Genomic DNA, 27,209 nt, shown 5'->3' with positions numbered 1-27,209 from the left:
TTCCAGGCTAGTCCTTTATTCTCCTCCACTCCATCTGTCATCTCTCTGCGATGCTATGTTGTAGTCTTCACTAGATTTTGCTGTTCTTAGACATTTGTCATTTTGTCCTTGTTGATTCTGTTTCTTTTCAGACTTAGTTTCTTATTGGGTGGGTCTTCTCTGCCCCTCTTCCTCTTTTTGCCTGTAGGTGTGTGTTCAGGTCTCTTAATCCATCCTCAGTCTTTGCATCCTCCTCCACACCTTACTTCAGCTAAAATAGCCGTAAGCATGGCTTCTTTATGCATTCCTGCTTTACTTTTTAGTGGTCTTCCTCCAATCCAGTTAAGCTATACTTATCTCAGAAAATTTTCTTGGTCTTCGGTGGTCATCTGAGTATAATCGTGTCAGGAAGAATTACTGAGTTTTCTTTACTTTCCTCATGTGCTCTTCTTGCACTATGCAATTCCAAGGTCTGTCAGTTCCTGTTTGTCCATGTAGCCATAAATCAGATTGAAGGCTTGCTTGCCTCAACACTGTGATTGTTGTGATCTCATCTGCCTGTCTGACGCTAATACTTATAGCTTTGCTTTACTTAATTACTGGTGTTAATATCATCTTCACTTACCATTCTGCCTACATTACTTGCTTTTTTGTCTATTTACTCATCTTCTGAAATACAAACTTCTTTCTTTGAAAAGCATTAAATTTGCCTTCCCCTTTCCTTCCAAGGGAGAGATTTTACGACAAAGTTGAATTTTGTTTTCTCTGCTGGTACTGTTGGTTTTGATTTCCAAATGCTATTTGTTTTACAGTCATTAGTATACTTGCTCAATCTTTGTTGAAGCTCCTCCTCAAAACTCCTTCTGTAGTCTCTAAAGTTAAGTATAGCCTGCTAATGACTGGCCAGGTGTTAGTTGTGTGCATCTTGTTATACTTAGATTGCCAAGAATTCTTAACTTAAGGCTATATCTTGTTTTGTATGCCTACAAGCTATAACGTGTCTTTTAAATTATAGGACCATTGAAATAGTTATAAATAAAGTAATTTATTTGAAGTATTGACTATCACATCATGCATATATTTTCAGTATATATATCAGCAGAGCCCACAGACGCTATTTTTCATTCTCCACACATGGTGTATTTAATAACAGTGCTAGTTAAAGAAAAAGTAGGCAGAATTTACAGGTATAAGGAGGGATGCTTATAAGGCCAAATACAGAACAGAAGGTATTATTATCTTAGTACCTATATTGAGATCGTGCCAGAAGAGGAGGAGCTTATTCTAATAAGCCTGATATAAACTTGTAATAAATGAAAGACTGATCCAAGTAGCTTATGGCATAATGTTTATATGACAAGAATTTTCTTTTTTTTTGTGTTCATCACAAAGAAATCCTTTAACAAATTCTTTAAATAAAAAGAAATAATAAATAAATAAATACTGAATGAAAATTCCTTAATACAAGGAGATCGTGTTGTCTTGGCAAGGAAGGCTCTGGAAAGCATCTGCTGGATATTATTTTTCATCATTGTGCTTATAACTGTTCTCACTTTAGAGTAGTATAGTGAAATACAAGTAGTGATTATGTCATTCTCATTACTTGTGCCAATAATACTTGATATCTAGTAATTTCTGCCATTTTCTCAAAGTACTAGATACTGGAGACACTTATATCAGGGAGATGGAGTCTGGAAGGTGAAATTTAATGGGAGACTAGTTATCCAGTAAATACATAAATAAATGAGTAAATACTATGCCTGTGAGAAGGGCTGAAAAAAAAATTGCTTTGGAAAAGTTTCCTTACCATTACCAAAATGGGAATGCAGTCCTAACAGCCTTTCTATTCAAAATGCTGTATATATCACCACAAGAAAGACTCTCAAATTCCGAAGGAAGAGAGTAGTTAGAGGTTAGCTAATACCCCTCAAAGGTCTGATGGAGATGGATTGCTGTTCTCTGTCTACAGGTGCACATGAGTCTGTCAGTTGAGTTAGCATTATGAGGAAATAGACAATGAAAATGATACTCTTTTCTAACAATAAAATCCTTTAATACAGAAGCACAAACCATGTATAAACTGGTAATGCCATGTTCACATTTACTTTCTACTGTATAGTAATACTTGTCCTTTTCCCTCTAAAAGTTATGTTCTGTAATTTCTATATAAAGCACACTGTTAAAGCCGTATCAGTTGTTTCTGACTTTTTATTGTTTGTTTTTATTGTCAAATAACTAGTCTAGAACAACAAGGTCATGGAAGTGATGATGTTTAAAGCTTCCAGATTACAGCAGACGTGCAATATGTACAAATCTAATTCTTAGATCTCTGAGAGTTAGGAAGACCAGTTGAAGTACTATTTATAATTCATATTTACCTTTGATTCTTTGGCAGTGCAGTTCAAATTCCTGAATGTGTATCTTGTGCACTTGTGCTGTCTAGACTTTTAAACTGCACAGGTACCTCATAATCTAATTCCATTGTCATGATCACTTTCCCAATATATTTTCAGTGAGTCTTTGATATAAAAATTCTCTTTACAGTGCAGTATTTCATCTCCTGGGCAGAAGTGATGCACAAGTAACTTCAAAATTGGTATCTCAGATCTGTTTATTTGTCCTGTTACTTCTCAGAGCACATTATCAATTTCATTATCTCACTTGTTTTCTGCTTTTTGCTTTTATCCCCACTGCTTCTGCACTGTGTACTGCTTTTCATAATTCCAATGTGAATTAATTAGAGTATCTGAACTTTCAGGTAGTAGATCAATATCATCAGTGGCTTGGAGAACATAATTATTTTTTATCTTTGTAAATAGAGTGGCTTCTGACTGTTTCCTCTGGCATTGCCCTCCCCAGTCACCATAGCTTCTTGAGGCCCTAGGAGAGATGAATAGTGAGAGCAAAGATAATCAGAATGTCGTCTGATTATGAGTTGGAGAGTTTTTTCTTGTCTTATGCTGTGACTATATAGGCAGTGCAAAAGGCCTTTCCATTTCTGTTAAGGTAACAGTTTGTATGCAGCAGAATATTTCTGGGTGATACAAATCTGGTTTTTTTGGGTTTTTTGGTTTTTTTTTTTTCCCCCCAATCACATCAGTAACTGTTGCCTGGGTAACCAAATCATTCATGACAACAAGATCACATAGATCAACCTAAATCTTTGGAGATGAGAAGTACTGGGTCATTTGTTCTGGATTTTCTGCTGAAGTTACTCCATGATGATATAGATGATTTGGGAATTCTTCAGGCTAATCCCTGCATTTGAATTTATACATTTTGGCCAAGAAAAACTTGCCAGTTGTCTTCAAGGAAGTTATTTACATGTTTCAATTTAAAAAACCCAAGTTAACCAAACACAATCATCTTTTCTCTTTTGGAGGATAATAGATCATATAGAAGACAAGTCTGAAAGACTACAGGAATCTAATTTCATCTTCAGGTATGCAACAGAAAATTGTGTGGTATTCTGAGTCGGGGTTTTTTTTCTGACAATGGATGATAAAAGGGCTGTCTTATTTTTTAACACTTCAGTTAGGTTTGGTTTTGCTGCTGGTTGAGCAGTAATATCATGAGTGTTGGCAAACCTGGAAGGTTAGTGATGAGTTTGGCTACATATAATTGTCACACTTGATCAAACTGACTGTCCATCTAGTTTACTACCCTGTCTCTCCAGATAGTCGTAATTTGACTGTTCTAAGTCTCAACAGTTTTCAGCCCATCTTCAGTGACAGTCAGTCCACCTAAGATCTTGCGTATCCGGTGGAAGCACCCATCTCTTTGCATTGATTATTAAAAAAGTGGATGGTTATGTCATCTCTAGTTAAGGCAACTTCAGTTAGGTACCAAAAGTTTTATGGAATTAATCTTTGTATTCTGCTTGTCAAGCGTGTTTGTCAACTGAAAATTGTGGATAGGTCTGAGAAACAGAAGAATCACTGAACATTATACTGGTGTTTCCGAGAGAAGGAGTTAATACATTATTGATCATTCTGGCTTGCAGTCTCAAAAAAAAAGTGATGGGTTGAACTGTACTTGGCATACATTTGTATGTAAAATATGCAGACTCCAGACTACGTAATTTTTGTGGCTGTAAAGAAAGACAAAAGGTCCTCTCCCCTGTGTTCTAGCGGCTAAGACAGATTCTGATAAGTTGGTCATGACCTCTTTTCTTCATTGCACTTGCTACTTCCACATGAGTAGCTGCTGCAAGAAGACTGCTTTCTGTGATTCTTTCCTCTGACCCTAGTTCTAGGTAAAGAAGTCTCAAAACACATCAACTTTTCTGAGGCTGAAGGCAGATCTTACGAGATGGGAAATGTATCTAACTTAAAACCCAATGTATCTTAATGCTGATTAAGAAGCTAGCAATTAACATAATGTACGTTTTTCCATTTGCTGCCCAGCATCTAATATCCTGTTGCATAGTGGGCTAAACTCCGCATGTTTAACTACATGGAAATAATGCTGTTATCCTGGATCTGTCCTCACCTGGCATTGGGCCAAGAGAGAGCCTAGACATGCTAAAAGTAAATCTCATTTGGGCTTTGGATAAAGTCCTTGCATCCATCTTCATGCTGTTGGACTTCTCTGTAGTAGCTGAGAGAGCCATTGCTGTAAATGAGAAAAGAAGATTTCAGCTAACGGGACTCACTGGGATGACGTAAGACATTTGAATAATAATCACAGAGATAAAAAATAACCATGCCTCAGGTTGAAGTCTGTGCTGTTCTCACCTGCATAATTTGTAAGTATTTGACAATGTAGTAAAGAAAAATATGAAGCAAAGGGAATAAAATCTCAGTCATGCAGATGTGATCCAGCTTAACTAGCAGCAAGGAACACTTTATTTTATTTATTCAGAGGTCTGGCTGAAACTAGCAACTGAAGAAAGATTAGTTTACAAAACCAGCAGATGTGATATGGTAGGAAGGAAGGGGAGAAGTTACAGGAATCTTAACATGACTGCAAGAGTTCAAAAAACCACCATAATCTAGGTGCCTTCTTCAGGTTTTTAAGGCGCTCACATCATTTGGGCATACCTGATAATTTTACTCTGAGGCATACAAAACATGACAAACACAGCTGCAATTAAATGTGCATGCTTCAAACAGATACTGGAATCCAGAAAGAATTTAAGAGTACATTATTTCCTTATAATATCCAATGCTCCAACAGGTTTATCGAGCCTTAGTGGGATCATTGTGTGTGTGGTCCCCTCCCCCCCTTTTGTTGCAGCAGTTATCAGTACAATAGGTGTATGAAGAATAGATAACGTAACGTATCTGCCTTGCAAATGTGGGAAATATATTGTTTCTACCTAACATGGCTTTCTAAGAAAGAAGATTCCTTATCAAATGATAGGGAAATATTTTAGTGATTATGCATTCATTTATGCATCAGTTCTTATTGGCTGTATTGCGTATAATGGTAAATAACTAGCACAGGAGGATTCAAAGTAGATAAACACAGGGATTGCATATATTTGTGAGCATTTGGTAGTCTGTAGAACCTCTTTGTGTTATTTGTGTGTACATTTTCTGCTTGCATTTCATATCATTAATTTTATAATAATAGTATGTGCTTATATTTAATGTCTGCAGGGATTATCTATGTTTACATGTTACAGGAATTGCATTATTACATTAAATGTGTGCTTAGTCTGGTCAGTAGCAAATGAGTTCTTTGGAGCCAGTGCTGATTAGTGCATTTTTTAGCAGCATTGCAGAAGATGGTATTTCTTTACTGATCCATGCTAAACAATATCTTGGCTTTTGCTGTAAAAGAGAAAAGGGAAAAAGAGGCAGAGAAGGATGCTTCTATGCATATGAAATGCAGCCTTGGGGAAGATGCAAATCTGGAATGAAAACTAATTGCTTTCTATTTTGTTGCATAGCCTGGGCTATGTGGAGTAGGGCTGACCAAAAGGAGTATGTGCTTTACGTTAACTAGTAGTGATTACTGCAGAAAGCTGCCACAAACGCAGAACTTACTGAATTATAAATGTGCTGTGATGGGTCTTCCTCGATAGGTGGATAGAGGGTGAAAAGGATAATAACAGTGAAGCTAGTGGAACTGAAAAGCAATTATATTTAATCAGAAAGATAAAATTCACTGTACTTCATACCTCAGAAGATTTCTAAATATGATTATATGTAATATAAGTAATTAAATGCAAAAAGATTTGGATGTTAGGGTGCTTTTTTTTTCTTTTCTTCCCTGTGCTTGTCTTCAGAAAGTGAAAAGAATTGTAGCATCTAAATTGTGGGCATACATATTGTACACTGAACTAGTTTTGTGTGGCTGTGTCTGTTCAAGGGCAGTTAAAAGGACAAAGCTGAACATGGCAGTCACCAGTGATTTGCATCCTACAACAGGGAGGCATCCATCTACATATAAACAGCTTTTTAGCCATTCAGATTAATTGTCTTCATAAGATAATTCCAGTATGCTGTTGGCAGATCCTGAGTTCAAATAATTCACTTTTCTACATTTTTAATAATGCCATTTTTCTGAAATGTCAAGCTGAACTTGACAAAAGGATCTTAAAAATAGAAATATTGTGTCATGGGTCTGCGAAATAAGTACAATACAAAACAATAATGCTGGAATATCTTCAGGCTGGGAAGGCAATCGTGGTGTGTATGTGATCTCTGGATAAGTCTTTAGAATTTCATTACTGACCATTTGAAAGCTGAATACACAAGGTTTGCACCACTGAGTTTATTTATTTCAGATTATGTATTTTATCATATATTACAGAGTTCCATCTTTTAATTTGTGTTTATTGATAACACAAAATAACTAGAATAATTTTATATTATAGCTTTCTATTGTTCATAGGAATGCAGTATTTAATATTTTATGCTGACAGGCGTTCCTGAGTTCCAGATGGCATTGGAGAATTATGTAGGTTGTCTAATCATCAGTAAGTGGCTTATATGGAGAAGTAATTAATACCATGATTATTTTTCTTATGAGTCATCAGGTGTGTCATACATAATTTCTACTGAGGAAAAGATCAAAATGGCTTCTGTTCTGCTGTATAAAAGTATACCAAAAAGGATTCTTTTTGGTTATGTTTTTGTTTGTGCTGCGGGTGCATTAAGAATGTAATTAAAAAGGGAAAAAAATTTACCTGAAGGTTTAAAAACGCTGAAATTTTTTCTGTAATATTAATACTCTCTGGAGCTGATTTTTGTGTTGTGTTTCAAAGGAAATCAATCATCCGGTTTATTGAAAAACTGACCAAATGTCAGAGACAGAAAATAAAAGTAGCCAGGTATGAAGAAAATTAGGTAGAAAGAAGGATTAAGAAAAGGAGTAATTTCTGGTTTTCCATGTAAAATGAAAATTTTTGTGCTATCCATTGTTCAAAATATTGGCACCAAATACCATACCAGTGGAGCAAAGTACCTACTAAGGGAAGGTCAGAGAGACATATTTATTGCAACTATTTAATAATTTTCTATTGTCCAAACAATTTCTTGTTTCCTAATGTGTCTTTATTGTTGTTCATTTACTCATCTACAATATGAGGAATATGTCCTAATTCCATCATCCAGAAATATCCTGAACTTCTACAAGTGTGTCTACATTAGCACATAGGTATTTAAAAATGCTTTAGTATGGATCCATCTTTGAAAGGAGGTACTTTCCTCTTTCCATTCATCTACCACATGATGAAAGCACTAACGTTTGTAAGAGCTATAACTAAAAATGCCCCAAAGCATCTGTCATACAATGATGCTTCTCAGCTTTTCTAAATGTGTGGTTTCTCCATTAATTTAAGTGGTTTGAGGTGTAGAAGGGCAATGCATAGTTCTGGGAGGTGTCAAGTTTAACGATCAGCCTCTTTGCAACACAAGATGAATTAGTTAGGGATGTATCATAGGTGAAGAGGAAGCTTTGGGAAACTTTCCAGGAGGTCATTTATATAGCTTTGAAATATCCTGGGTAGTGATCTTTATCAATACATTAGTGGAAAGGGCACTTTAGACATTTGTTTTAAGTTTCTAAACCATGGGCCTTTCTGTTCCTCCTGACTTAAAATTCCTGGCAACAGCTGCAGCCTCACTTTATACTCTGATAAGCAGGTTGTTGATCTAAGGTTGAAAAGCAGTACTCCTAGCACCCATGGTGACCTCCTTCCTTCATGACTACATACCAAGAAGTGGAAGTCAGATGTCTTTGAAGGTTGTTGATTGCCTTTTAATTTTGTTCAAATATGTGTTTCAGTGTTACAGTGTGTGGTGGCATTGTGAAGGATGCAGAGGATGACTCTACTGTCTGCTTTTCTGTACTCACCGCTGTATTTAAATTTCTAGTATAAGGAGACAAAAATAGTAACAACTATGTCTATAAGACTCACTAAGTTAGGTTTCTCTGAGAAATATGTGCAGCAGATGCTGCTATGTGGGAAGGTCATTTCAGCATTCATTTGGAAAATGTAAGAGGTGAAATCATGGACTGAGTAGAGTTGCTGAGCCTTGGTCTCCAAGGAGCTTGTGGTTTCCACGTGAAAGCCTCAGCTTTTACTTACTCTTTTATCCCAGATAAGTTATTTCTTTTACTGTGTGTTTGCTGATATTTTATTGCTTTAGGGAAATAAAATGTTTGCACCTACATTTAAATAAACCATTGTGTGATAACTATATTAATCAATAAAATATTTACAAATACAATTAAAAAGAGAGAGAACTGTTAGGTTGTTTATAAATATATGCCATGTTTATTGTGCTCTGATTACAGCTTCACATAAATATAATTCTTCTGCAGATTGCTTTTGAATTAGGCTAATAGAATGCAAGCCCAGTATGTTTATTTTTATGTAAACTTTGTCCAGTTAAGTTGTTAAAGCTGTGCACCTTAGAAGTATTACAAGGTATTAATATACATTGATTTGATGAAAAAACCCAAAACACTTAATGCCTAAATGTTGAGTTTTATCAGTCTGTTGTTTCCTCTCATCGTATCTTCACGTGCGTAGAGTTTCCTAAATTGAATGATTTTCCACTTCTGTGGTGCTTTACAGTTCTGAAATGCTGTGTGAATATATTATAGCACAGAGCAGCCTGGTCAGGAAGGTAGGTAAGTAAGTATTATTATCCCTATTTTGCAGATGGGGAAGCTGAGGCACAGAGATTAAGTGACTTTCCCAAGGCCACACAGCAAGTCAGTGGCAGATCCAGGATTAGCGCTCGGGGACTTCCTGGATCCCTCTCCCATGCTTTAAGCAGTAGACCACAGTGTTCACTGGACTCAGCAAGCAACTGATTGCAATAATGGACAGTTCCAAGGACTCATACCTGGTCAGTGTGTCCACGCATTTTTTTGCAGACTCCTGCAATAAGTCAGTATGATTTGAATACCCTAGTCCTAGCAGATTTGTGCACTGTGTAAAATTTCTGACCTTCCTCATCTTCAAATAGGGTGAAAGGAAGAAGTGTTAGAATTCTGAAATAAACATTGCATGGCTGTGAAAAGCATTGAGTTTTCATGCTTAATTCTGATCCTCCTGAAACTAATGGGCAAAACTGCAGTGGATTCATGGCTTTGTTAGTGTAGAGGTTGGTTGACTGCTTGGTACATTAAAAGTCATCCAGAGTATGAATTCTATCTTCCGTGACTATAGTTAGTCTTGCCTACATTTTCAGTTTGAAACTCTCATTTGTTGCAACACTTAAAAGTAATAATTTTATAGTTTTTCTGAAAAGGTAATAAAAAGCAGATTATCAACTGAAATTAAGTTTCTAGTCTCTAGTCATCATGGGAAAGTGGAGTGGATCTGCCACTATTTTTACTTGTATGGCAATAGTGTTTACCTCCAACTAGGATTAAGACCTAATTGCACTAAACTAATAGTGAGCCCTTCCCTCCTGTCTCCCCTCCTCCAAGGAGGTAGTACAGGAATAACAGAAATTACTTCTAGACTAGATGTAGTGTGACTCTTGTCCTGGTAAAGGCAAGGTGGCTTTCATACCGCTCCCTGGGAAGTGAGAGTGTACAGTGCAAGGCCTGTTTAATTGGTCTTTGCTCAGAGTTTGACAAGTGAATTGGCAACAACACAATACTCCCAATTAAGCTGTTTTTCCCTATAATATTAATGGAATAAACCCACTTCTGAGAATGAGGCGAGACTGAGATTTGCTGTGACATTACAGGAAGAGGAGGCAGGGAAGAAAAAGATTGCCAGAAGCTGAAAATTGAACACATGGGAAAGGAGAAGTCAAAGTGTATGAGCATATTTTGATAAATATTAATGAATTAATTTGTATTTAATTTACTTAGATAATCTGTAAAGGCTTTAAACTGTCCAGCGATTTAATGTGTTCCGCATTGTAAATTTCTCCTAACATTGTTTCCATGAGGCCTTTTCAGTATCAGTAAAATACTGAAGGCTATCTTATACTAGAATAGCACTATTTCTGATATGGCTGCAGTACATATATGGACTTTGGCATCCTGCCTAACCATTCACCCAGGGGCATGGCATCATGCCAATGTAATGAACGCCCAGTTGTGTCTAAACTGCTTAAAATAATGGATTCATTTTTACCTAAGATGATAAAATGGTTTGTGTGAAATTATACTGCCCTGGTACACCTTAATAGATTGTTAGGGTCTAAATTATTAAAAGACAAACCAGTTTCAATAGAAGGCCTCTTTTCATTGCCAGATTGCAGTTACATACTATTATCTGTGGGAAAGCTCTAGTAAAGATACTGTAACACTCTTAAGTCTCTCTTTCTTTCTTTAACAGCCCAGATGCTTGGAGCTGACACATTCCCAGGATTTTTCTATATAACATAGATACAGCATGATAGCTATTTTTAAAAAAGAGAGGAGCCTGAAACAAAAACTTACATCTGGAATGCATGACATCCAGCTCTAGATGTGAATCTTTTTGCCTGGGGCATCTGCTCTTTAAGGAGAGATGCTTATGTAGTTAATTTCTTGTTATATTTGGTTTCATTCTATATATAGATATAGATATTTAGCATGTAACATTGATATTCAAATTCCCTTGCTTCAGACTTCTGTTAAAGTACGAATTTTGTATACTGGAATCAAGCAGTTCTAATATTGCTTACTAAAACCCTTTCACTAATGACAAGTAAATATGTATTCATGATACATTAGTTCATGTTTTTGTATAATTCATCCTTTTTTCTTCATCATCACTTACTGGAAACCACACTAAATCATGTTGTGAAGTATAGGCTGTGCTTAGTAACTGTATTTTTACAATTGGTGATGTGAAGCTCATAGTAAAGCCAGTATTTGTTTTAGCCCTGTTGCTGAAACCCCAAAAGATTTCTCTACTTAGGGAAATGTGATTTCCTCCCCTTCCCTCCTTCATGTCAGAAGCAACCATAATAACTAATTTCTGCAGCTTTTTTAGACTAAACATGATACACTAATTCGTCATGTGGTACCTTTACAGTGCAGTAGAGAATAGTTAAAATGCATGTATGATCACAGTATAAAATTAAACAAGAAATACATGTTCTTAAGGAAGAACATCTTCTTTCTTTTCTACTATTACTTTTTCTCTCTTCCTTAATTGTAATTACAGTTGGTGTTTGCAAAGAAAAGCAAAACCTTTGCAATTTACCAGTAAGCAAAGTCAGTTGTTTTCAGGGTATTAAAGTATTCTTTCTTACCATGTTGTCAATGAGTATCATTCTCTAGCTTTGCCAAAGTACAGGGAGAGTTTGTGTTATTAATTTGGAAATTCTATATGTAGTTCAGGATCCTGGTCAAAGGACAAAAATACATGTGCAATCCCTTTCTTCAAGAGTACAAGAATAAAGCTGCCTCTGCCAGACATTTCTTCCCTCATCTCTTTTGTTTTCCTATTGACTCGTTTTTTTCTTAGTTCCCAGTAACCAGTGTTTATTCATCATCGTGCAGGTTTTAACATTTCTTCAGGTCAGTTACCTATAATCTTACTTCAGTAAAAACTGAGGCATGAAGAATAGATTTTAATAAGAAAAATTATATTCTTAAAAGCTTTTTTGTTCCTGAGTAGGAAAAATTAAAAGCATTTTTGTTTCATAATACTATACAAGCTTCCAAATTTTCCAAATGAGAAGCAGCTTACCTGTCCTTTTTTGGTGTTTTACAGAGGAATGATGAAGAGGCTGTTGTGGATAGAGGTGGAACTCGCTCCATTCTCAAGACACATTTTGAAAAGGAGGATCTAGAAGGTGAGAGAATTTTTCTGTGCATTACATTGTCCTTTTTTTTCTGAAGGTGCTGAAATGCAGTTCCAGTGTGTCAACTTTGAGCAGGGGTGCAAAAAGAGTGAACAAGAGAGTAGAATCTTACGATTAATTTTATAAAGAGAAATATTACTCTCTTCTCACACTGGTGCTCAGATAGAGATGATGGTGAAAAGAGCTGGCTGGTTCTCAGTAATCTATAATCAACTCCTGTCAGCATGTGTGTATGACTTTAGATAAGTCTTTCTACCTTTAAGTTTTGAAATATGTAAATGCAAACAGGATTGATGATTTAGGATGTATAATGGCTTCTACACTTGCTTTACCATCCCCGTCTAGTTGCCTAGCCACATCTTCAGCTGAACAAAACCATTCTGAAATGACACAGATTGTGCAGATACTTGATAATACCCACTCCAGAAACCACCTAACATCATGTAGAAGAAAGTGAGAAGTTGTGAGAACTGTCTTACCATATTGGCCTAATAATTCAGATAATCTCAGGGTCGCATTTCACTCTGTTTAGTGGATCCCTAACTTATTCTGTACTTACACTGTTGTATGACGTTGTGTAACACCCCTCCCTCCCCCAGCTCATAACTACTGGATGAAACTGAATTTCTGTTGCACACATAATATCCCATCCCACAGACTGGAACTTACTGATTTCAACTGTTAGCTTCTTGTGGTGGGATGTAGAAGGTTCTTGTCTTTGTCATACACAGCCACAAGAACGAGCCAAAGTGAAATACTAATATCTGGAGTGTATTTAAACTTCTGCATCTGAAAAGTTACCTTCCTCATGTCTAAAGAGAGTTCTCTCTGTCTGTGTATGAACTTGAGCTTTCTAAATGCCTACCCTTGATTACTTCATCATATTTTTTTTCTTCTCCTTTCACTCTGGCTGTATGAATTTCGCGTTCTCTCCTATGTGGTGGCCATATTGATGATTTCATGTGAATATCTACATGATACAAAGCAATGTTTTGCTTCCCTCAGCAGTGCCTCAAAAAGCATTTTGAACGGGGCCTGGATATGTTAGTCTGTATGGGGTAATCTCTTACAGAAAGATGTGTCACTCAGTGTAGTATATATAAGATAGTCAGCTCTCTGCTCAGTCTGTGGCAAGTCTGTGTACATGCAAGGGTAGATCTCAGGTAACGTTTCCGAAGTGGCATTTAGGGTTTTTTGGTGTCTTCAGGGGTAAATGGCTACCAGTGGATCAGGCTGGCAATGACAATTTTGAACTTAAGAGCACAACCCCTTTTTTTTGAATCTCACACTTAATCTTCTGTAGTATTCAGTCCCTTGATCATGTCTTTGGACAGAGTGAAACTATTGTATCTGGTGTCCTTAGAGAAGCACCTGATGGAAGAATGTAGGCTCCCTGCCTTTCCTTCTCTGTAATGCTGATTCACAGAATATTTTGTTGGGTTATCCTACCCCAAAAAATTCCTTTTGCCAAGTCATTTTACTGTTGATGGTAAGGTGGCCTTATAGAGATGTACAACTTTCTTGAGAATGACATCTTTAAGTCAGTCACATGGGTAGACTCAGGTGTTAAGGAAATCAGGATGACTGTGATGTTCCACATGTGACTGCATGGAATCTAAAGCTTCATCTGAAAATCTGAACAAGTATGTAGTTTAAAAATGTTGTGGTTTAAGCCCAGCTGATAACTCAGAACCACGCAGCTGCTCACTCTCTTTTTCCTTTCTTCCTCTTTGGCTTCTGGTGGGATGGGGAGGAGAATCAAAAGAATTCAAACCACATGGATTGAGATAAGAACAGTCCAGTAACTAAGGTATAACACAAAACTACTACTGCTACCACCAGTAACAATAATCATAAGGGAAATAACAAGGGAAGAGAATATAAGACTAAAAAGGGAAGGGCTAAAAAAACCAATAAACACAAGTGATTCACAACACAGTTGCTCACCACCCACTGACTTCATACCCAGCCGGACCTGAGCAGCAATCTGGGCCTTCCAGGTGACTCCCCTCAGTTTATATATTGGGCATGATATGTTGTGGTATGGAATACTCCCTTGGCTAGTTTGGGTCAGGTGTCATGTCTCTGCTTCCCCCCAGCATCTTATGCTTCTTTTCAGTGGCAGAGCACGGTAGACTGAAAAGTACTTGATTGGGGTAAGCATTACTTAGTAACAACAAAAACATTGGTGTGTTACCAGCATTGTTCTCAGGCTAAAGCTGAAACACATCACTATACTCACAGAAATATAAGAAAGAGAAATATAACTGTTACAGTGGAACCTAGGCCAAAAAACTATTTAATTACTATTTTTCACCACCATCTTGTGTATATAGAGTTGCTCCTGTGAAATACCAGTGAAATAGTCTTTCAAAAATCTGCTCCTAGGGTATTATCAATAGAAATCAGAACATGACAGTGACCACCCCCCCAATCTTTCCATGAGTTTAAATTATTTAGAATACTGAAACATTCTGTAGCTAGCCGATGAGTCTGCTTTCCTTTAAAATAAAATCGCACTGCTCCCTAATGTTCTAACAATCATTCAATATAGAATCCTTCATAATGCGGTTAGCTTTCTCAGATAAATTTCATGTCCAATCTAAGATCAGATCAGTGTGTGTATAAATATATAACTGCATCCAGAAATACCAAGTGGCATAAAAAGATCATAAGAGATTGTAAATTTTAATATCCAGTTGCTGTTAATAGCATGTCCATTTGTTTTGCGGGACATCGAGGCACTTTTCCATCTGGAAGCAGTGGATGTGACTCACAAATGTCACTTTCTTATTTTTATCCAATGTACATTGTGTTGGGTTCTGCTGAAAGCTTACCTTTTTCATAATGACATAACAGATATAAAATATGAAATTATACAATCAGGTGCTAATTGCATAGCTTAGTAAAAATCATATAATTAGATAATTAATATGTATTATCTAATTAGTTCTTTGACAGACACTTAATTGGATTTATGTTTTAAAAATATAAATAGCTAGTTACAGAATATTCTAGCAAAGACTAGTTTTGACAGGGTTTAAGTTTAAATAGCACCATAGCAGCAACATCTCAAACCTGCAATTTGTATGAAGAACTAAAGGTTCTTTAAATCTGAAAATCAATATTCTGTTTCTTCTGATTAAATTTTAAAATTGTAAGTATTTTTCTGTATTTTAATTTTAGACTATCAGCATTCAAATGTCAGAAATATTGATTTAAATGTGTACTGAAATTTCTATCTGAAATTTCTTGGCCCAGCAAATACTTGTATTTTGGGACAGCCATTGTGCAAATATATTGCAAGTACATGTCTTGCTGAAAGCTTGAAAATATGCTGGTGATTAATGCTGCCTGGAAGAACATCCACAAGACCAGAATTTTGCCTCGGTCTCTTTTGGTCAGTGTTTCTATCTTCCCTGAGCAGTATAATGAAAATCTGGGGAGACAGGACAGGAACTGCAGTACTTACAGGAACAGAAGAGGTGTGGTGCTCGTCTTAGTGCCACTAATGATGCTTGCAGTATGTACTTTGAATTGTATCCTATTATTTAAGTGCTTCAGAAGCAGACTGTTTGCAGCACTTTGGCATTCAGATTTTCAGCATGGATGTTTTTTATCATGTAATTCATTTTTGCTCATGGTTTAGTGGGAGGTGTCCCTGCCCATGGCAGGGGGGTTGGAACTAGATGATCTTAAGGTCCTTTCCAACCCTAACTATTCTATGATTCTATGATTCTGTGCTGAATTGTAAGGTCAAGATTGGTCACTAATACCAAAGAGGTCATTTGTCTGACTGTTGCATTAGTGAAAGGACAGAGAAGGCATTTCTAAAAGCAAACCAAGAAGCCTGTCTCCCCTGGTTTTAATCACATACTTTGTGTGTTATCTTTCAATGTGTGTACAGATCAGTGGTGAAATTCCTGAATGAGAATTGGGCACTGGTTCTGGATAGTAAAGTACTTAATTGCAGAAGGACAGGTTGTACATGTACCTGAACTGGGAGCAGGTAGGCAAGTTTTCATAAGCAGATGTACACAGTTGCACTCAGCTTACTCCCTGTTGTCATCTCTGGCTGTTTGCCATTGCTTCAGCGGATGTTCAGTAGTAACAGTTTTCTGACAAAATGTATATACCTACTTTTTCTCTCATCAATTAAAAATGTTTGGATCGCTCTCCATGTGTTGCGACTTTTGGACTATATAGGTATGCAAAAGGATTGGCACTAAGTGCACTCTCACTAAAGGATTTTGCTTACAGACACCATATTAGCTGAGAATGAAAGTGACTGTTCCATGGCTGTTGTCATTAGTGGTGTTCAGCTGCAGATCTGGATTTTTGTGGCAGGATTTCAGAACTGCTGTGGTTTGAGAAGAAGCTTCAATAGAGAGATGACTGAAGGCAGGATTATTATGTGGAGGTTCAGGGATGAATTCTGGCTCTGTTGGAGGAAATCACAAAATAATCCTTCAGAGAAGTCAAGATTTTGCGTAAGCTTTTTTATGTTTCATACATTTTGTCTGCCTAAGTGGTGTGGGAAAAATTTGTCTCGTGGGAAATCAAGTTTGTCATCTTTCATGTCTCTCAGGATACATAACACACCGTATCCAGTATATAAATCGCTTACATCAGATTATTCATTCTGACACTTTTGACAAAATTTAGATTATGTGGACTGATTACTGAAAGTCACAAAAGACTTCAAGCTAAATTAGGAAATAAACAACCCTGAATAAGATGCGAAAGCTGAGGATTTAAACTTAATAAATGAGAAATTAATTTGAAATGTTAAGCATGCTTATAGCGATATTTTGTATTTAACAGCGTGCATGAAGATCAATTTTGGTAGTAGATTTCGTTCTGCTGACCAGAAAAAGAGAAATCCTGGAGTATTTAATTACTCTCTATTAAAAATGGTTATTTTAGTTATTATTACTGTCTAGATTTCTTCCAGTTTGTGACAGTAATTAAAAAAATCATTTTGATGACAATTTCAATATACACAGTTAGGGTTAATATATGTAAAAGTCATTGTGATTGAACTCTAATCTCCATATATTATTATTTAGTGAAAATCTGAATGGCTCTATATCCTGAAGTAGCCTTTTATTCTCAGAGCCTGAACATTTTTTATAGAAATAACATGACATTGGACCTGTCTGCCACTAACATTATTTACTTAGAGTTAATAGCAGCTCACAGGACTGAGAGGAGATAAATCTTATTAACCTGCTGGCTTTGATTCAGCTTGCCCCCATGTGGAAGCAAGTCAGTTACTAGTTCTGCTTGGCTAGACAGGAACACTGACCAAGGTCTTCCCTCCCCTTGACTGACAGGTTGGTATAGCTTATTGCGAATAATTTTTTACTCCATCAGTACAGATCCCCTCTCCAAGCTTCCTTGCCTCTGCTTCCCTTGGATGCCCCATTCATCTTAATGTGCACTCTCACCTACCGATGCTCCTTGTGTCAATGTTTGTTAGACTTAGAGGGGTAGAATGTAAGCTGTGTAAGTAAAGAGTTGGAGAGAGATTCAGGTTAGTCTATGCTTGTAATGTCAGCTTTATAAGCATGAAATTCTTTCATTTTGTTGCCTGTGAGGTATTACATGCTCTAGTTTGTTCCATTTGTCATTTCTAAGGCACATCTTTCTCTGTTTTTGACTCCTTTTTCCTGTGTGTCTCAATATTTGTCGAGATCTCGTGTTCTCCTGAGCTATGCTTGCACTCTTGCCTTAGCAACCACCTGGAATCATAGAATGGGTAGGGTTGGAAAGGACCTTAAGATCATCTAGTTCCAACCTCCAATCGTGGGCCAGGACACCACCCACTAGGCCAGGTTGCTCCAGGCCTTGGGCAGCCTTTTCCAGTGCTTCACCACCCTCACAGTAAAGAATTTATTCCTTATATCCAACCTACATCTCCCCTGTTTCAGTTTGAATCTATTACCCCTTGTCCTGTCACTGCAGTTCCTGATGAAGAGTCCCTCTCTGTCATCCTTGTAGGCCCCCTTCAAATACTGGAGGGCTGCTGAAGGTCTACACACAGCTTCCCTTCTCTAGGCTGAAGGGCCCCAATTTTCTTGGCCTGTTTTCGTATTGTCCCTTCACATGGGTCTCTTGTCCCTTGTTTGTGGGAAGATGGTTCTCCTTGAGGATTCATGAATAACTCTGCAGGACATGTTCACATTCTGTGTCTGCTGAGGTTTTGGCAAGGTCTGAGACCTGATCTCGTGATAGGACTGTGCACGCCATACCTGGACTGCTCTGGAGCAACGTGAGGAAATCAGGAATGAACATAAGTACAGTCAAAAAGACTTTTTAACCCAGCCACAACCTGGAAAAATGTTTTGTTAAAAGGAGAGCTTTGTCTGGAGGGCAGTGATTGATGGGGGCTCTTTAAAAGAACCTTAACTTTAATGACTTCAATGAGATGCGCCTATCCTCCGTATTCAGTATGTCCTTAATGCTTTCTTGAGCCAGGGATGTTGTTTGTTCTTTTTTGTATATAATTTCTGCTGTAATTTAACCTAAAACATAAGTTGCATGCATGATGTAAAAATTTTGTGAGGCTTTCTAGGCAGTTCCTCCAAATTACAGCATGGCAAAAAGGTGAAAAAATGTCCCTTGAGCAAACCATAACCACAAACAGCAATGTAACTGCTGGTTTAGGAAGTATTGCTTTTGTCCTTTCTGCTTTCTCTTTAGCTCTGCTTCCCTGCTGCACTACAGTAACGAATCATGACTCATGTATTGTCTACTCCTACACAATTCACTATAATCACTTTTTCTTTTATAAGGAAGGACTGCTGGATTTCTGTCTCTACTCACTGTTCATTTTTGAGAGGATGGAAAATTGCATTAGGTTCAGCTGTAGTTGGCAATACATAAAAGAGGCTTCAAAGCACTCTTTCCAGAGGAGGAAGAAACCCCTCCAGTCCTGCTGAGGTCAGCAGTGATTTGAGACTTGGCTCAAACCACTGGCAAAATATTCTCTCTCAAGGCATCTTGACTTTGCAGTGTGTTTCCTTACTAGGTCACAGAAGTCTGCCTTTCCTCCTTCTGGAGGTGTTTCAAGACCCATCTGTTCCATTATCTGCCCCTTCACATCATGCCTGTGAGCCGGGATCTGAAAGGCTTGGTCTCAGTAGGTGCCTAACACAGATTCAGAACCTTCCAGGTTGAAGGCAGCACAGGCAGATGTACCAGGTGCACCTGGCACTCACAAACATTCAGATCCAGGGCAGTCACTTTTTATGCAGTAGTTATCACCTTGGCTGGTTCACTAAGGAGCAATTAAAGTACCTGCTTGAGTCCCACATGAATGGCATAGCATGGAGGCCTGTGGAACCTTTACTGGTGGGGAAGCAGGGAGGTGAATGTAGATTATATGGTTTTTTTCCTACCCGATGGCTGTTTTCTGTGTTAAATTTGTGCTTGGAAGAAGAATGGAAGGCACTGGGGCAAAAATATCTGTACTCTTAGCATTCCATTAAAAAGGTCTTAATTCCTCTAAATTAAGGGAAACATTTAGAATCCCTTTCTCTCAGCCTCCATTTTCTGTTGCAATGTCACATTCATTCAAACAATTCTAATGAGATTTCCAGAAGTTCCTAAGTGAAGTCATCAAGCACCATAAGTTATAATGGGTGCATGTTTTCAAGGCTTTAGAAATCCCAGTACGTTTCCTTTCCTTTCCATTTATTTAATGAATAAGGTAAGTGGCTAGGGCAAGCTTGTGTTTTAATGACCCAGAATGCCAGGTTCTGAAAATCAGTTTTAGATGTTACATCTGTAATTTTCAAGGGCTGTGCAGAAAGTATTTTATTTTCTGAGGTTTTCTTTTTAGATTGTTAATTTAATACTGGGGTCTTCAAATAAAATTTAGGTGTAAGGAAAAATTTCTTCTTTGGAATACAGTAACCCCAAACAACCCTTCTACTTAGATTTTATTCTGAGAAATGTCTCTAAAAGATGTATTCATATTAATAATGTATATTTCATATCTGTCTTCTCTAGGGCATGGAATTCTTACCTCCGCAAAGTGGAGATATTTATAGCACAGTATGCTTTTTCTTCAAAAGTTTAGGGGAAATCCTGGTTTTTACATATGCTATTATATACTTTCATCTGTATGAAAATTAAATGTAATTAACATGATTCCTTTTAAATATTTTATAATATAATTTGGGTTTGTTAATATAATCCTATAAAAATTAGAAAGAACACTTCATAAAAATGGTCATTACGCCTTAAATCCTTAAAATATTTTTACCTAAGGAGTGTTTTAATGCTTTGAAGGTAAACCACAAGGGGTCAAAGCCTCCTATGCTATAAATGCATGGATTTGAACTAACTTTATATTCCGAGTTTTGTTCCCCAGTTCTGTGCAATTTGATTAAAACCAGTCTTTTTTAAAAGCAATATTTATACAATTTAACAGTGGGCAGGTAACATTGTATAAAGGTGACATTGCAGAGCAGGTCAGCTCAGTGTATTGCATTTCATTAATAAGCTTTCAGACTGTAGATAATATTTTATAATAATTTATTTTCTCAGAGGTTCAGTTTTTACAAATTATTAGCTCCTAAATCCTAATACTTAAAATATGTAAGCATGTGTTTATGTTTGGCTTTCCTAGAGGCACATCTGGAATAAATCAGTGTTTTAGTTCAGAGTGTGTTTTTCCAGGAACAAAATCATAGTCTTTCCATGATAAAACTCTATTGATGTTAAGGTAAGGTTAGTTGAAAAAGCTCAGGAAGACCGTAGGATAAATCCTATGGCTCACTGATACCTAACCCACCTGACACAAGCAGGGACACCTTCCGCTAGACCAGAGTGCTCAAAGTCCTGTCCAACCTGGCCTTGAACACTTCCAGGGATGGGGCAGCTTCTCTGTGCAACCTGTTCCATTGTCTCAGCAGCCCCATAGTAGAGAATTTCTTCCTTGTGTCTAATCTAAATCTACTGTCTTTCAGTTTAAAACCATTTGCTGTTGTCCTGTTACTACATGCCCTTGTAAAAAGTCAACCTGTTCTAGTGCTTCACTGAACCTTGTTGCGAGGATCTAGATTTTTCTCTATGTTTATTAAAATTATACATTGATAGAGCTCTGTTGGCCTCAGTAGGTTTACACAGAAGGAAGAAGATCCATTATTCATTTTCTTGGTTATCCATTTCGGTTTCCAGGTTCCTGTTTTCTTTTCAGTGTGAACCAGTTCTTTCTGCATAGGGAAAGTTGTTGTGGTATTCAGACATAGATGAATGGTCTGTCATTTTAGGGCCTGTTTTCTAGTTCACTGAATAAACAGTCTGGACTCAGGTCCTGGATTCAGCCCTGGAAATTAATGTGTGTGAACCTGAGCCTGCATTTCCTGATGCAGGTACAACCTGAGCATCGAAGTGGTACAGAACTTCAGTCATGCATTGAAGGATCATCATGCCCACTTCTATCACAAAGCAGCAGGAATGTATTAAATTACTGAATTAAAAAAAAACGATCTATCCACACCTCTGAAAATTATTAAATCTTAGGGAAGATAACCTGATTCCTTTCAACATGTTTTTGGTTTCTTTTCTCCCCAAGGAAGGGGACAAGGAAGTGTTGAATACTACATTACTGTCCTTTGGTATCTTTTCCTTGTTTCATGAACTACTGGTTGCAATATATTTGAAATATACCAAAGCCATCAGTTCTTGTTAAACCATTTCTTGGGTTAAATGTAATAAACATGAAGAAAGAGGCGTCTGATAAATAAGTATGAAAAAAAATCCCCAACAATTTCAGTTTGTGGTCTTTGCTTCTGAAAAATCGCCTGACTCTACAAGAATAGTTTCCTAAAAATTGATGCCTCTGCTTTCTAGTCTCCTCTGCATGCATCAGAGTTGAGGAGGTAACTGGTGTGGTGTCCAGGCCTTTTCTCCAGCTTTTTTTGGCTCCACCTTTTCAGAGAATTCCTATGAGCTTTGAATTTCTTTGATGTATTGTGACAAATGCTGCCTTGCTCTGTTTTCTGTCCCTGCTGGAGACTCCATGGGATTAGAGATCACATGCTACCTTAGCTTAATGTTCTTGACCTTTTTCAGATGATTGACACTGCTGAATGATTACAGCAAAGCAGCAATTATCCGCTAGCTGTGTTATGCTTATTTCAAAGAGGAAATAAATGTTATTTGAGATGAGTAATCTGGACTGTGTCTTTCTGCTGAGTAACTGTAGGAGACTTGCCTGTATTGAGTCATGATTCCTTTCCCATTTGTTCTGTTTTGTGGTACTTTGTGATTGCTTCCCTTCTGCTCTCCCCCTCCTAAATGATTTACTGTGCTCTGATCCTGTTATCCCACATAGCTAAGAGCTAAATCTTTTGGGCTTGATCAGCAACATAAAATTCCTCAGGCTCAAAGATGGTGGTAGGCATGGCAATATACCTTCTTATGTATCTTAAGAAATAAAAGAAACGAAAGCACCCTGGGCTACCAGCAATGTATTTGTTAAGTGAGCACATAAAACTGTATAGGGATTTTGCAGTCTAGCTTTCAGGGCGTTTTATTGGTTTAAGTAATCTTTTTTTTTTCTGTTCTTTTTTTTTTTTTTTCTGTTCTTTTTTCTTTTCCCTTCAGTTAATTTCCCACAAGAATTCTGTCAAGGTTTGGCTCATAAATAGCAATGAGTTTTGTAAAGTTCCTGTACACACAAAGCAAACAGCAACTTCACCAAATGTTCAATGCAAAGAGATCCATGTGTCTCTTCATGTTACTGTTTTGGAAGACATTTTACAGAACACCTGTCTAGCTTTAATGAAAGTTCACACACAGAAATGCAAATTTGAAGAAAAAACTTTAAAAATCTGGCACTGCATCATAAGGATTGTATCAAGTATGACCTCTATCAAATGATTGTATATGTGTGCCACTACATCATCATTATTGTAATCAATAACATTATGACTATGACATTAGAATGATCAATATTATATGATTACACAGTTCTAATGATTATTATACCACTAATGCTAGTATGGTTATTAATATTGTTATTATGTTGCCACAGCCACTTTTTAAAAGGTAAATTTTTTTTCCCCATAGGCCATCGAACATTGTTTATTGGAGTTCATGTGCCACTGGGTGGAAGAAAAAGTCACCGACGCCATAGGCACCGTGGGCATAAACACAGAAAGAGAGACAGAGAGCGAGATTCAGGATTAGAAGATGGGAGAGAGTCTCCTCCGTTTGGTAAGATAAATTTTATCTTTGCATAGATCTTGTAATAATAAACGTCAGTATTGATTATGCATACTTTACCCTGTTACGGCTTGGATACCATTAGCAGTGGGGTTTTGGAGAACCCACCAGAGCCTCTCCAGTCTCTGCTGGAGAGGCAAGATTTATTCCTCCCATGAAGAACAGCAGACAGTGACAGTCAGTACATGAGAAATCTCAGTAATTTCTACCACTGTAGGAGACAGTCCATAAGTGTTCTCATAAAGGTAGACTTCCACTACCATTGAGAAGGGCTGAGCACTTTATGGCACCAGCTGCCCTGTGAAGGCTCTGGAGTATTTGCCTCTAAAACCGTAATGTGCTGGATGCTGGAGTGGTGGTTCTTTAGACTTAGTTTTGTAATGATGTCCATGTTACTGAGGCTGCAGTGTTTTATCAGATGTGAACCATGATCCAGATTGTGTTTGCCTTTTTCTTACGTGACACCATAATGTGCCATTGTGAGATGAGTCTGCTGAGGACTTGAGAGCAAACAGGAAAAAATACTTTTCCATTACCGAACCTGATACAAAACCCCTAAAATTCTCAAAATTTTAAATTAAAAAACATTACAGAGAACAGAAAAAGGTAGTAATGAATAAATTAGTCAAGCTTTATTTCAAAACATATGCGGATATTATTTGCTGTTCAAAAATAAGAAGCCCATGTGCTGAAATACCCAGTAGGTGTTGAAAGTATAGTAGAAACCTGTATAGAAAACAATTCGTCAGTGTACAACAGAAGAATGTTTTTAAATCATTAAGGAAATGTGCCAACATAATTTCAAGTTACAGAATGCTAATGATAAGACTTCATTTTAATCTGAAATTTGTATTATGTATGTAGAAAGATCTGGAGCAAGTAGATTATAAGTGGTGATGGTTACAGAGAATGAAACAAAGTCAAGCTTTTTTCAGACTCAGTAGATATTGGCTGTGGTGTTTCTGTCTGGAATGTATTTCAAATTTACAAAGACCCAATACTGTACTGAATCCAGTTTCTTGTAAAACAGCAAAGTTCATAAATTATTAAAATAGTTTTCAAAAAGAATATGCATATATACATATAATGTCAGATTGAAAAGAAACAATTGAAAGTTACATTAGCCAAGAAGTGAGATATCTTAAACTATGAAGCAATGTCTTATGTTAAGTCATCTGGTTTTATTTAAGTGCCAGTATGTGACACATTTTGGCTGGGAACTTAGCTCTGTTCTTTCAACTTCTGGAGACCTAGGCTTGTGTCCTTCCTAATGTCAAAATAAAAAAAAAAAAGCCCCAAACTAAAAAAAAAACCAAAAAAACCCAAGCCCCCCAAACCCCAGACCTGGTTGAATCTGTCCTTAATAGTCTTTTGACAGTTGTGCAATAAAATGCACCGTTCAACACAGTTCTGTGTGAAAATCAGCCTATGTTCAAGAATGCTCCAATGAGCATTCATGAGCAAAATGCAAGTGCATTTTGAAGTGCGTTTGTAAATTGTTGTTCACATCACTTTTCTACAGCCATACTTGTTCGAAGTAACAGGACTGCACTTTCACAAGTCACATTTTCACTTGTAAAAGTAGTACAATTATGAATCGAGGGGTGTGTAGGTAACATAAATTATTATTTTTATGAAAAAGGCCAGGACACATAAGATACAGAAGTAATCTCTGGATCTGGAATGCTGAAGATACTCTGCAAAATACTTGGGTAGTAATGAATGAAACAAGCCAAATACAGAACTACCAAACATTCAGAAAAGTCTGGGAGTAGCCAATTTTTCCACCCTGAAATAATATCTATTTAGAGAAATTTGATGGTTTTTCCCTTCGGCTGACTGGCCAGAGAACCAGACTTTGAGTGTTGACTTCTGTCCAGCCAGGCAGAAATGTGGCATCCCATAGACAACAGTGGAAGGGATTTGTCTTATGAAGGTAAATCTGACAGTTGTACAGTGACGGAAGGGTTGGACAGACAGCAAACAGACAGATAAAATTATACAGGGATTAAGCGTAGTCTATATCCACATCCTTGTTTTTACAGTGGATTTTCCTTATAGGAGTTTCAAACAGGTGATTGTGCTGACTGGGGAAAAGCACTTCCTTTAGAGAGAATATAAACATACTTTTTCTGTACTTTATTTACTCAGAGGGAGCAACAGATACTTTCCTCACACTAAGTCTGAATCCACTAAACCTCAGTAGTGCTTCTTAGCTCTCATCTCCCAGCGATCACAAGGTTATAACAGTATCCAGAGGCTGAAGGAAATTGCAAGGAAGACACATGCACTTCTTACTCTTGATGCATAACTTACTGTGAAGTACTGCTACCTAAGAGATCGGATCCAAAATAGTCCCTTAATCTGTGAATCATTCTGATTTAATTGAACACACAGAAATGCTTAGCTGCCTCTTTCTCTAGACGCCTTTTAACATATTTCTGTTGAATGGTAGGAGGCTGTATTCTTGAGAACTGAGAGGGAGGAAAGGAAAGAAAATGTTTCAATGAGCAGGTACAAGAATAAAGACAGAGAAAATAAGCATTGTGAGCGCAGCTGATAGAAAACAGTGCTTTGAGATAAGTCAGAAAAATAAATTGGATTTCTACATACAAGAGAATAAATTAGCAGTGTTTTGAAGCAGTGAAGTATGAAAGGAGCTATAATAAAAGATGCACCAACTGCATAATAAAGATGCTGGAACAAGTAAAGGCCTGAAATATTCAGACATGAAGTGCTCCAGACTGCTCAGTTAACCAAGCATGGGATGAAGCATTATTTTTTGTCATAATCTATAACTTTGTAAGTTATAACTTCATCTGTGAAGTACCATTAGGTGCAGATCTTGCTCTGCTATTATTGCTTCAGGGAGCTGTGCAGTACATAGTGCTGTGGGACTGTACAGGACCCCACTCAGTGGACAAGTGCCACCAGGTTCCTATCCAGTGAAAACCAATTTCTTAAACAGTTTTCTTTGTATCAGCATGGCTCGAAAACACCTGTATTCAGTGTAATGCCCATGGCTGGAAGCTTCATGTTGCTTTCTTTGAGTCCTGTCTGGTAAAGCTGTACCAGCTACTTTCTGAGATAAGGTGTTTGCAGAGAACAGATTTTTTAGAACATTTTGATAGCAGCTAGTAAGCTTTTTTCTTGATCTCCTACTGTCACTTTTCAAAGGTACCCTGAGTATTCTCAGTGTGCTTGTAGATTCAGAGCTTGTAGACAAATAATACATAGAATATATAGGTAATGTGCCCTTTGGGGGCACAGATCAGTTACTCAAGTTTTATTTCTGTTTTCACCACACCTGATTCTTGTTGTCTGTCTGTTGCCTCCTGATGAGATGAGGTTGTGCAAGGTGTTTCCATTTTCCAATAACGATGTGTCTTTGAATCATGTAATTTGCAGATTACATGGCTTGCTCATGGAGAGGCTTTTTTGGGTAGTAAAAATTGAAAGCAAAGTGATTTTGTTATTCTGGATTTCCACCAACTTGCCTCACAATTTTTTGGAAGAAAAAAGAGAAATCCAGTGAAATTACTCACTCTAGTTAAAAATGCAGTAACACTATTTGCTTTATTGAAGAGGTTTACTGTTCCCAGCTGAAATGCTGCTGTTGTAATTAAAGACCCAGTTTCATGCCCCCTTTAAGCTCCCCTCCTCCACAGCTTTTTGCGTGGGTCAGGTGTTTCAACTGCTCTGTGAATTAAATTAGGGAATTGATATAAATTCAAACTAGTTTGGCAAACAAAAAGAAAGCTGTTTCTA

The 27,209-nt window shown here is 37.2% G+C and overlaps 1 protein-coding gene across 8 annotated transcripts in view; it reads left to right on the top strand.

The window, feature by feature from the left end:
- The window catches only part of SLC4A10 (solute carrier family 4 member 10), a 163,758-nt gene that overhangs the window by 55,401 nt on the left and 81,148 nt on the right, over positions 1 to 27,209 (top strand). For 6 of the 8 annotated variants that reach the window (XR_010610725.1, XR_010610726.1, XM_065670574.1 and 3 more), the window contains exons 2-3: positions 12,110 to 12,191; positions 23,286 to 23,432. Coding sequence is in view for 6 of the 8 variants with exons in the window: in XM_065670574.1 (XP_065526646.1) it covers positions 12,110 to 12,191; positions 23,286 to 23,432 (229 nt within the window). In the remaining 2 variants the exon portion in view is untranslated. Of the gene's footprint in view, positions 1 to 9,100; positions 9,291 to 12,109; positions 12,192 to 23,285; positions 23,433 to 27,209 lie in introns of all 8 variants that reach the window. The other 2 variants (XM_065670576.1, XM_065670575.1) reach the window with 1 other exon arrangement.

This window comes from Lathamus discolor, chromosome 3, assembly GCF_037157495.1.
Source record: "Lathamus discolor isolate bLatDis1 chromosome 3, bLatDis1.hap1, whole genome shotgun sequence".
Lineage (NCBI taxonomy): Eukaryota > Metazoa > Chordata > Aves > Psittaciformes > Psittacidae > Lathamus > Lathamus discolor.
The sequence above is the reverse complement of the archived record's forward strand: the minus strand, read 5'-3'. Positions and strand labels throughout refer to the sequence as shown.